General features: G+C 58.3%; 1 protein-coding gene across 1 annotated transcript in view; it reads left to right on the top strand.

The window, feature by feature from the left end:
- The window catches only part of ARHGEF11 (Rho guanine nucleotide exchange factor 11), an 82,563-nt gene extending 71,845 nt beyond the window's left edge, over positions 1 to 10,718 (top strand). Inside the window, exons 29-43 of the mRNA XM_015571735.1 lie at positions 227 to 308; positions 449 to 574; positions 1,122 to 1,239; positions 2,104 to 2,282; positions 2,885 to 2,960; positions 3,225 to 3,392; positions 4,055 to 4,145; positions 4,834 to 4,959; positions 5,398 to 5,465; positions 6,396 to 6,614; positions 6,932 to 7,294; positions 8,355 to 8,450; positions 9,240 to 9,460; positions 9,641 to 9,830; positions 10,057 to 10,718. Of these exons, the coding sequence (XP_015427221.1) occupies positions 227 to 308; positions 449 to 574; positions 1,122 to 1,239; positions 2,104 to 2,282; positions 2,885 to 2,960; positions 3,225 to 3,392; positions 4,055 to 4,145; positions 4,834 to 4,959; positions 5,398 to 5,465; positions 6,396 to 6,614; positions 6,932 to 7,294; positions 8,355 to 8,450; positions 9,240 to 9,460; positions 9,641 to 9,830; positions 10,057 to 10,115 (2,182 nt within the window). The 3' untranslated portion in view covers positions 10,116 to 10,718. The remainder of the gene's footprint in view (positions 1 to 226; positions 309 to 448; positions 575 to 1,121; positions 1,240 to 2,103; positions 2,283 to 2,884; positions 2,961 to 3,224; positions 3,393 to 4,054; positions 4,146 to 4,833; positions 4,960 to 5,397; positions 5,466 to 6,395; positions 6,615 to 6,931; positions 7,295 to 8,354; positions 8,451 to 9,239; positions 9,461 to 9,640; positions 9,831 to 10,056) is intronic.
- Positions 10,719 to 10,953: the final 235 nt, after the last annotated feature.

The following is a 10,953-nucleotide window of genomic DNA, read 5'->3' as shown; positions in this document are numbered from 1 at the left end:
CCGCCTCCTCCCTCCACACCCCCCTCGCTAGCCTCAGGCTTCTGTTCCCCTTCTACCCACGTGCTGGGACCTCTCTGGGTAGCAAGTCCTGGCAATCCTCTTGTACCACCTGAAGCCAGCATTCCCGTTCCCCCCAGAGCATCCTGGTTCCCAGACCTTTCCCCGCAGCACTGCTGTCACACCCTCCGCAGCCACCCAGGCCTTGCTGTTTCTTCTCCCCTTGCCCAGATTCCTGGTGTGAAGCCATGAAGAAGCTCCGGGAGGAGGGCCCCATCATCAGAGAAATCAGTGACCTCATGCTGGCTCGGGTATAGCTGCAAACTTCCCCTGCTTGGCGGAGAGGGGGGTCCTTACCAAGGCTTGAGGCTGTGGCAGAGGAGGAGCTGGGGAGGGACCAGTCCCAGGTAGCGATGTGATGATGCTTGCCCGTGTCCACTCTGCCTCTCAGTTTGATGGTCCTGCCCGAGAGGAACTCCAGCAAGTGGCCGCCCAGTTCTGCTCGTACCAGTCCATCGCCCTGGAGCTGATCAAGACCAAGCAGCGGAAGGAGAGCCGATTCCAGCTCTTCATGCAGGTGCGTTCTTGGCCCTCCTTCCACCTTCTCTCGTCGCCACTAAAAGTTAGCCAGGCCAGTCATATCTCAATAAAGACGGGCAGGGCCACATCTCTTGAACTTGCTCCTGGGCCCCAGCTCCAAGCACCCCTGGCCCTTCTCTCTACCGGGGAGGATAATGCGAACTCCCTGCACCCATCTGCACTGTCCCTCACGCCACCTCTCCCAAAACACTGACATACATCTCCTCTCAAGACAGAGGGTGCTGTTTGCTGGACGGAACACTGGATAAGCAGTCATTAGGTCCGCTCACTCGTTGACTGTCTGTAACAGGGGAGTAACACGTGCTCTGCGTGGCTCCTTTGACCATATCCCTCCCATAGGCTCCTGTCTCCCTGCCCCACATGCCTTTCCTTAAGTATTCAAGGAAAAAGCTGCCATCGCTGTTCGGAGGTACCCTCTGGAGTTGGGACCTATTTGGCATTTTCACACCCACCCAGGTCCTGAGCCCACAAGCCAGCTCCTAACCCTGGGTTGACATCTTCCTGTCTGTGCTCCTTCCGTCTAGGAGGCTGAGAGCCACCCTCAGTGCCGGCGGCTACAGCTGCGGGACCTCATCATCTCTGAGATGCAGCGGCTGACCAAGTACCCGCTGCTGCTGGAGAGCATCATCAAGCACACGGAGGGTAGGGCCGGGCGAGGGGCTAGCGTGGGGGACAGCAACCCTCATTTCAGACCCCAGTCCTAGCACTGACTTGGTGACCTTAGAAAGTCACTGGACCTCTCTGGTCTTCATCCTCGCCTCGTCATGAGCAGTCTCAAAGAAGATAATGATTGTCACTGTACTTGGGGACAGTAAGGTGCATAGCAGTGGCAGGGGGTGAGGGCTACGTCTAGACCGTGTGGGGCCTTTGGACAGCTCAGAGGACAGCATCTGAGTGGACACAGGCTGGTCCATGGAGGGCACCTTGGATCCACTGATGGTCATGGTTCCACACCAGGGGCCATGGCTGGATTTTAGTCCCTGTCCCTCTCCCTCCTCCACCACCACACACACACACACACACACACGGTGCCTCTGCAATGCACAGAAGACACAACCGTGTGTGGTAACTAGCGGAGTAGGGGCCATGCTGAATAAGAGGGTCTAACCCGTTATTCACTGTTCCTGGGATCGGAGCATCTTCCACCTCTCAAGTTTGGGATATTGGAGTCAGGGTATACAGTGTGAGGAACCTCAGTGCAACTAACAGCTAACCTAGAGGCCCAGTCACCGCATTCGCCCAGCCTCTGTTCCTGCCCCCACATCTGCAGAGCTGGTTGTGGGCGAGGCAAGAATTCCCAAGAGCTATCAGTGTCTTCCGAGCAATGATCTGAAATCCGATGGCCCTCAGTAGAGATAACGTTACACTTGAGGTCCTCAGATGAGGCAAGGGTGGCGAATCTATACCCGTGCCTGCGTGTTGGTGGGGTGTGAGGAGCCAGGTGGTGTCGGACTCCAGGCTTCTCGGGCAGGAGCGAGCTCCTGTCTCCTCTATGCTGATTGGTAGGTGGCACCTCTGAGCATGAGAAGCTGTGCCGGGCCCGGGATCAGTGCCGGGAAATCCTTAAGTACGTGAACGAAGCAGTGAAGCAGACAGAGAACCGGCACCGTTTAGAGGGCTACCAGAAACGCCTGGACACCACCTCCCTGGAGAGGGCCAGCAACCCCTTGGCAGCAGAATTCAAGGTAGGAGGCAGGGGCAGCATGGTCCCCCCCGCGCACGCACACGCGCGCACACACTTCTGGGGCACCCTGGAGAGAACTCTGGTCAGTGCCTGAAGAGTGGGAGGCAGGAGACTTGGGCCTGTCTGGTAGGATGGTGTGGTGGGGCCCTGGAACACACATACCTCCAGTTACCATTGTCAGTCCATCCCTAAACAGACATGGGCAGACAGCTCCACCAATAAAGACTAGATGTTAGACTCGGCCGGGAAGAGCAGGGGGTGGGAGTTCCAACGTGAGGTGAGGTGTAAAGATCCTTTGGGAGGGAATAAAGCTGAAGGGATGGGTAAGTGAAGCAGTGATCTTCTTAGGAAGGTGGATGGCATGTGGAATGGGGTGGACGAGAGACCTAAGCCAGAGCTGTCGGCATAGCCCCGTCCAGCACAAGGCCCATGACTTAGTGGCGGCCTGTTCACTTGTCTGTGTCCCTCGCAAGAGGGTAAGGGCGAGGACTATTTCTTGTCACCACTGATCCCGAGCACCCTAGCATGGTGTCTGGCACACAGTAGGTTCTCAAATACTTGTTGAATGGATGAGTGAATGAACAAATGGTTTCTCCTTAACAGAGCCTGGATCTTACAACCAGGAAGATGATCCATGAGGGGCCTCTGACGTGGAGGATCAGCAAGGATAAGACCCTGGGTATGGGGTGGGAGCGGTGCTGGGGCCAGGGGAAGGCTGTGGGGGGCTGGGCTGCCCCAGCACCTCCCTCCCTGGAGCATGACTCCTGGAGCCTGTGCTCTAAAGGGAGCCGGGATGCAGCTTAACTAGGAGAGTTCAGGCTCCTTATGCACAGTCTGGGGGGTACCAAGAAGAAGGGGCCAGGCGTCCCAGAGCCCCTGGCGCCCTGTGTGTGGATGGTGGGGCGGGAACTGGAAATGCCTCACGAACACCACCCCCTCCCAGACCTCCACGTGCTGCTGCTGGAGGACCTCCTCGTGCTGCTGCTGAAACAGGATGAGAAGCTGCTGCTTAAGTGCCACAGCAAGACAGCCATGGGCTCCTCCGACAGCAAGCAGACCTTCAGCCCCGTGCTCAAGCTCAACGCCGTGCTCGTCCGCTCCGTGGCCACAGGTGCTGTGAGGAGACGGCCCCGCTGGCCATGATCACGGTTACTGATGTGCAGCGAGCACTGGGTGATGCAGGGCCAGTCTGGGGCCTACGGGAGTTATGGGTCCACCTGCGTTCCTTTCCTCCTGTCTTGACCCATCTAAGGAGGATGTGATCCAAATGGGGTTGGATGGGGGGACCAGGAGGGGCTGTGAGCACCCAGACGGGCTAAGGATGTGTAGGCAGGATTGGGAAGAATAGGATTGGGCAGAGAGGAGTAGGACAAGCCTTCCTGCTGCAGGAGGGGCAGGAAGAACCGAAGCCCCACAGTAGAGTCGAGTCCAGTGGACAGACGTTTCCGTGAGAAGTGGCATGCGCACAGGGAAGGGCTCTGGCGGCCACATGCTCAGGCTCGCTTTCCTCATCCCTGACATGGGGGATCAAAGGCCTGGTGGGCATGAAAAGTTTTATAAACCCAAGCACCACACACGTCAGCCTGTGTTGTTAGGAAAGCAGGAGTGTAATGGGTGGCCATGAAAGGTGCCATTAGGGGTTCCAGAGTCGCCTCTGTCCCTTGTAAGTAGGTCCCAAGTAGTTCGGATGACCCAGGTCTGTCTTACGCTGCATCCTTCATCCACTCTGGCTCCCTGGCCCCAACACCATGCCTTCTCCTTGTTTCCTCACAGACAAGCGGGCCTTCTTCATCATCTGCACCTCCGAGTTGGGCCCACCCCAGATCTATGAGCTGGTGGCATTGACGTCCTCAGACAAGAACACGTGAGAATTGATTCAAGGGTCCCTTATCACTGCTGTCCCTTAGGGACCAGGATGGTGTGTATGAGGACAGCGAGCCAGGGACGGGCCCAGAGCAGTCGGAGGGCAGGCATTGGGCAGGGAAGTTGGAGATAGACAGACATCGAGAGGCTTGTAGGACCCTCCCTGCCCTGTGAGCAGTGGGAGGGCGAGGGAGTTCCCAGCAGTCTCCCAGCCACTTTGCTCTCCTTCCCTTTCTCTGGCTCCATCCCCTTTCTGCTGGGTTTGCTTCCCTTCCCAACGGAGTATTTTAAAGTCACATGTTCTTCTTCGATATTTGCATTCAGGGCCCTCATCCCCACCCCCTGACTAGGCAGCGCACAGTAGGAGGAGACAGGATGAGTCAGGCAGTTTCTCAGCTTCAGGTTTTCATCTGTAAATGTGGGTATTGAGGGGTTTCTTGAGAGAGAACAGATACAGGATGCTCAGCACAGAGTATAACAGAGGTTAGTGTTCAGTCATTGGAGCTGCAAGTAATAGAGCTGCACAGCAGCAGCCAGCAGGGCTGTGTGGGGCGGTGGGGACCTGCGGGCCCAGGTCCCGGGGAGGGTGTGGAAAAGGCTTCAAGGCTCTGGGTAGGGTTTCAGGTGAGATACTGTGTGCCTGGATCTGGCTCCCTTCACCAGTCCTCTTTACTCCTGTCGAGCTGCAGGTGGATGGAACTCCTAGAAGAGGCTGTGCGGAATGCCACCAGGCACCCAGGAGCTGCCCCGACACCTGTCCTTCCTCCACCCCCAGGCCCTCAGGAGTCAGCCCACCAGAGCCCCAGGTCCAGCAGGTACTTAGCCCTCCAGGCCCCTTGCTTACCCACCCCACACCCCTTGTTTTCTGCTGTTCTTCAGCCTTCACCTCTGGGGATGGGCAGCCTCAGCAGACAGGTGGTAGCAGGCAGACAGAGGGATGGTCCCACACTCTGCCCTCCCTCCCTGTGTGCTGTCCCCAACAGCCCCGCATGGCTGTAATGGAGACTGCACCTAAAGCGGGGCGGGAGGTAGAATCGGGCCCGGGAGAGGCTTGGCCGACATCCATCCTCCTCTCCGGGCTGCCAGTCAGACAGCGGGTGCTGAAACCGAGCACCTTCCTCCTTGATCCCTGCGCCCTCATTGCCCATTCTCACTCTGGAGGCCAGGGTGGAATTTCATGACCTCTGGACTCCTGGGTGGCGGAGAGCCAGCATTCCGGCAGGTGATCACTTGCCTCCCATTTCTCCCTTCAGGGTAGGACTGGATGACTCAGAAGTATTTCAGAGGGAACCGGAACCAGAACCAGAGGTGCTCCCGGGAGGTAAGTCTCCTGGATGGTCTTTGTGGGAGACAACCCCAGTCCATTTTTTGCAGGCACAGGTAGGAAGGTGGTCAGGGTGGGGTGGGGGAGGGGGTGATGGGAGGGATCCATCAGGGGAATAGAGGGAGGAAGAAAGAGCCTGGACGAGCAAGGAAAACAGACAAGGGAGTGTAGACTAGCTCACCTGAACAGAGATTGTGGCCCTGGCTCACGGTGATAGGCACTGAGCAGTGGAGGAAGAGAGGGATATTTGGGGGTCCAGGACCCCCTGCTTTCCCCACCAGGGGTTACTAGTGGAGAACGAGATGCAGGCAGAAGCTGTGCGTCAGGGAGTGCATTGTGAGGGGTCGTCAGGAGGAGTGGGAGCTCAAAGGGCTGAAGACAATTATTGGAATGAAATGGGCAGAGGCAAGAGGGCCCCAAACAGTTCTTATTGATAGTTTGTATGTGAATTAGTTTAGGGTCTTGAGTTTAGAGAGAAATCTTCCTGGATAGGCAACCTGGCTGTGTCCCTTTCCTGTTCTTTCTGCTTAAAATGCTTTTCCTCCTCATGTCCACACCTTCAAGTCTTACCTTTGCACCAATACGCCGTCTGGACCCTCTGTTTAGTACTGTGGCCAGCACTGCTGATCCTCCATACCTTGCTCTTGTTTTCCTTCTTTCCTATAGTACCTCTCACCTTCTGATTTATTTCAGTGATTTACTTATTTTGTTACTCCTCTATGTCTCTGCACTTGAATTAGACAGAGGTCTTTATTTACTGGTGTTTGCCAAGAGCCGGGACAGTGCCCAGCCATAGTGGGTGCTCAGTACACATTGTAGATGAATCACCCAATGTTCTCAGCCCCTAAAATCTGAAGCTAGGCATGGGATCAATCCCCACATGCCTTCCCTCTCTCCCTGCCTTACACTGACCTTCCACCACCACAGGTACTGGGCCCCCACAGGGGGTCACAGGGAAGCACTCGGTCCTGCTGGAGGACCTCAAGCATGAGGGCAGCATGGAGGCCACGGAGCTGGGTGCCCTGCCTCACCCTTCCGCATCCCTGGATGGAGAGAACAGGGGTGGTAGGACCAGAGACCCCATCGTCCTGCCCCTCCCAGGCCCTCTGTTCATGGAAGGACTTGCCGATGCTGCCCTAGAAGATGGTGAGTGCCTCGTGGGCCCTGCCATCGGCCCCCGTTCCCCAGTAGCATGAGCACTGTGAACTGGCAGCTGTCTGCACCCTCCACCTGCCTGGAGGTTCTCCCTGGTTTGAGGCAGGATGATGCCGAGACACAGTTGTCACTCCCATTCCCAGCCCTGCCAGCTGGCCAGAACCCTCCAGCTCCACCGGGTGCCTGAGGAGGCAGGTTCACCGAGTTGGCGGTGGGAGGGGAGTTAGCCACCCTCCTGCCACCCCTGCACTCTTCCTGCTGCTGGCTGGGTCCTGTGCCAGGGAAGCCACCTCCCTGTTTCCCTGCAGTGGAGATCCTGCGGCACCTGATCCTGCGGGGCCGGCTGCCAAGTCACCCCAGGGAACCACAGGCTGCTGGGGAGCCCGAGGACGACCTGACACCTACACCTTCTGTCGTCAGCATCACCTCTCACCCCTGGGACCCAGGCTCCCCCGGACGAGCTCCCACAGAGGGGGAAGGGGAGAACACCCAGCTCCCAGGGCCAGAGGGGGGCCAGCCAGAGCCGGAGGATGTGGCTCTCTGTTCTCTGGAACACCTGCCTCCAAGGACAAGAAATTCTGGGATCTGGGAGCCTCCTGAGCTAGACAGGAGTCCAGGGGAAGACGCTTCAAGCACAGAGGCAGCAGGAAGTTACAAAGTTGTGAGAAAAGGTAAGATAAATTGGGGCCCACTGGGGAGACAAACGCCTGATTTTGCTAGGGTAGAGGCGAGTCTTCCAAAGGCTGCTTGCTTCCCCACCTTATTCTGGAAGCCACACGTGTGCAGGGCTCACCCTGGGTCCTAGGGGAAGGAGACATGCTGATAGCATGCAGAGGGCAGAGGCTTTGCGATCAGACAGCCAAGAGCCAAAGCCCCAGCCCCATCACTTCATGTGTGTGTGACGTTAGAGCACACTCAGAACCAGCCCTGAACTTCCTTCTGTAACATGAGGACAGTGCCTCGTACCTGGCACTGATCAGCCATCAGTAAGAGTCTCTGCTCGTGTCCCACTCGTCTGCCAGGCCTAAGGAAAAGGTGGGGCTCTTCTCAGAGCCTCGGGCTGCAGAGAAAAGGACTCCTGCTTGCAGCCAGTCCCTTCAGGTGGCGGAGATGAAGGCACTGGCATTGTGGGGGTGGAGAAGCGCTGAACTAGAGGTTGAGCTGAGAGAGGGGCCTTCGGACAAGTCGGGGAAGATGCTCGGAGAGTAAGGGGTGTGGGGAGTGAAGGAGGTGGCAGGGAGGGCACCCAGCTGTGGATATGGTGGACGCTTTAAGACCAGCAAAGCTGAGCCTGCCAGGATGGTGCTCAGGACGGGTTTGGCCAGAGCAGTGAGCCCTGGCCGGGGAGGGGTCAGCGGGAGAGGGAGGCCTGGTGGAGGAGCGCAGCAGGCAGGGCGCCCCTGAGGAGTGGGATGGGATTCCCGTCAGTGCCAGTTCCCGATCTTCCCCTCGCGCTCAGCTCTGCCTCCCTTTCCAGGAGCATTTATTACTCATCTGCTCATGGTCTGCCCTCTCTCCTGGGTTTCTGGGAACTGACCTTCCTTCTCTCTCCTTTGGTGAATTGGTGGGAAAGTTCTCTGCAGCTCCCTGGGGGAGAGTCACGTGTGAGCTTGTGTTCACTGTGTTCTTCCCTTTTTCTTTCCCTCCACCCCCACTTCTTCCTCCTCCTCTCCTTCCCTTCCCTTCTGGTTTCTGCTGTCCCTGGTGGTGGTGGTGGCGGTGGCGGTGCAGCTGCGGTGGCAGGCAGTAAGGCTGTCCCTGCTCTACCAGAGGGTGGCCAGTCAGAGGCTGAGCCACCTGAAGTTGAAGGCGGAGCAAAGGCTACGGGTAATGAACCCCTCCTGGGAGCCAGAGACGGCCACGCTGAGTGTGGGGCCCAGAGGGCAGAGCCGGGCCCTGGGCCACAGACCGGCACAGGCCTTGTGCCACCCCCTTGTCAAGAGCTGCCCAGGTGTCTTGCAGAGCAGGAGGGTGAGCCGCTGTGCTGTCACGCGGGTGGGAAGCCTGGCCCAGTGCCCAGTGTCCTTACCCGAGAGCCTGACGGTGAGCCACTTCTTGCCCACACCAGCCACTACTCCAGTGTCACGGAGGACATTGGCTTACATGCCCTCCACGCCACAGTTCCTTGGCGTCCACCTATGCCTACTGCCCGGACAGGGACCCTCTGCGTCCTTTCTCCCGCTGCCTGACCCCCAATGATGAGTGGAGGTATCTCCAGGATTGTAAAGTAAATGGCCGATGGGCAGGGTCAAGGAGGCTACTGCCCATGGCTTTTCACAAGTTCCTAAACCAGCCACCACCTCCTTACCCTTCCTTCTAGGAATGGGAGCCCTTCCCCATTTCCCAAATGAAACACAACCCTGCCACTTCTGCCTTAACTGTCACACTGAGTGTCTCCCCGGGGATGGGACACGCTAAGAATGGCCATCCAGAAGGCTCTGTGGAGGAGCAGCGCTCCAGGCGCGCAGTAGGCAGCAGGAGGCGGAGTGCTCTGAGCTCATCAGAGGACCGGCTCCTTGGCCCAGTCAGGCAGCACGGCAAGCGCCAAGGGCGAGAAGGTGGCTTCCACTTGCTCTGCACTTGCCTCCTAATCTCTCCCTCTCGCCATGGGGACAGGGAACTGTTTCTATGTCAGCATGCCAGCAGGACCCCCCGACTCCAGCACCGACCTTTCTCAGCCCAACGGCCTCCCTGTCTGGAGGACCGAGCCGCAGCCAAGGGGAGGCAATGGAGAACCGAGGCGCCCCAGCTGCTCGCCTCCCAGCCTGGCCATCAAGGACATGGGCATAATCTTCCAAACCATTGAGCAACTCACCGTCAAGCTCAACAAGCTCAAGGTGAGGGGACTGGAGCTCAGGCCCTCAAGGCAGTAGGAGCAGCCTGTTTTCAGTCGGGGGGGTGGGGGGGGGTAGCTTGGACTGGTGGTGTGTCCATGGGACCCCTAGCTCTTAGCCTGCCCAGGGCTCCCCTCGATGCACCCAGGGACCTTCTGAACCGGACCTTCCGCGCTCTTCCAGGACATGGAGCTGGCCTACAGGGAGCTGCTCAGGTCCCTCGGGGGCGAGTCCTCTGGCGGCACCACGCCTGTGGGCAGTTTCCACACAGAAGCGGCCAAGTGGGCAGATTGCTCCCTGTCCCCTCCAGTGAAGGATCCCCCGCCCTCCGACTCCTGGGACAGCCACGAGCTGGGGCCCTGCCCCGAGGACAGTGAGTGAAGCTGATTTCCTCTTCGTACCAGCCCAGGGGAGGAAGCGTCCACTAGTGAGGACACGCTGCCGTGCAGTGTGAGGCGAAAAGGGGTTCTGGGGGGGTCTCATTGCTCCCTGAGTACAGGTAATCCCCCCGTTCTTATGAGCTTGAGGACTTTCCGGGCAAAACATGAGAGGGGTCATCTCAGAGGCCAGTTCCTCAGTCAGCACTGCATCCTCCACAGGCACCAGAAGCCCCCTGGAAGACAGCGTGGCAGACGCAGCCACACCCCCAGGACTGTAGTTGTGCACACCACCGGTCCTCTGCACCCGACTGCTCGCTCGGGATGACCTAGGGCAGGGCGCAGGGTGGGGATACCCAGCCTCCTCCCATGGTAGATCAAGGCAGTTCAGGAGGCGGATCTCTGGGGCAGACCCGCATGTTGCCTGGAGTCCAGTCTCAGTGTCTTGCTCATCCTCAGCCGAGGATATTTTCCATTGATTTTTTTTTTAAGAGAAAGTGGAAAGGGGGTGGGGGAGAGAGACATCGAGTGGTTGCCTCTCGCTGGCACCCTGACCAGAGGCTGGGGATCAAACCTGCAACCCGGGTGACCAGGACTCCAACACTAACCACTGAGCGACACCGGCCAGGGCCAGTTTCAGGGTCTTTTCCCCTCCCTCAGGCCACCGGTCCTGTGCATGCTGACTGCATCTTTAAGGCCCCCTTGTCCCACATATGCGTGTCCACTGGTGCGCGTGGGTACCTCAGGCATGCAAGGGAATGGGGAAGGCTTCTGTGTAAATGCACTTTCTTCCCCTTCCTTCCCCCCAGGGTCCCAAGGCTCAGGGGGGTGCCTCCACCTCTCCTCTCCATCACTTGGATTCCTATAAATATGTATGTATTGTACGTGCATCTTTGCTGTTGTAAATAACTTGGACCTTTCTGTTCCTGGCGTGCTGGAGGCAGCCACAGAGCCACTGCCAAGGGGAGAGGAGGTGCAACTCCTAGTTCTCGCCCAGCTCCTGGGTCAGGGCCTGAAGGTTGAGCCAGTCCCTTGTGGGCCCACCTAGCGCGGGAGTCCGGTCTCCGCGGCTCAGGGCCAAGCTACACCCTCCCCACTGGACTTCCCGTCTTCAGGGGA

Source organism: Myotis davidii, unplaced genomic scaffold (genome assembly GCF_000327345.1).
Source record: "Myotis davidii unplaced genomic scaffold, ASM32734v1 scaffold208, whole genome shotgun sequence".
Classification (NCBI taxonomy): Eukaryota; Metazoa; Chordata; class Mammalia; order Chiroptera; family Vespertilionidae; genus Myotis; species Myotis davidii.
The sequence above is the reverse complement of the archived record's forward strand: the minus strand, read 5'-3'. Positions and strand labels throughout refer to the sequence as shown.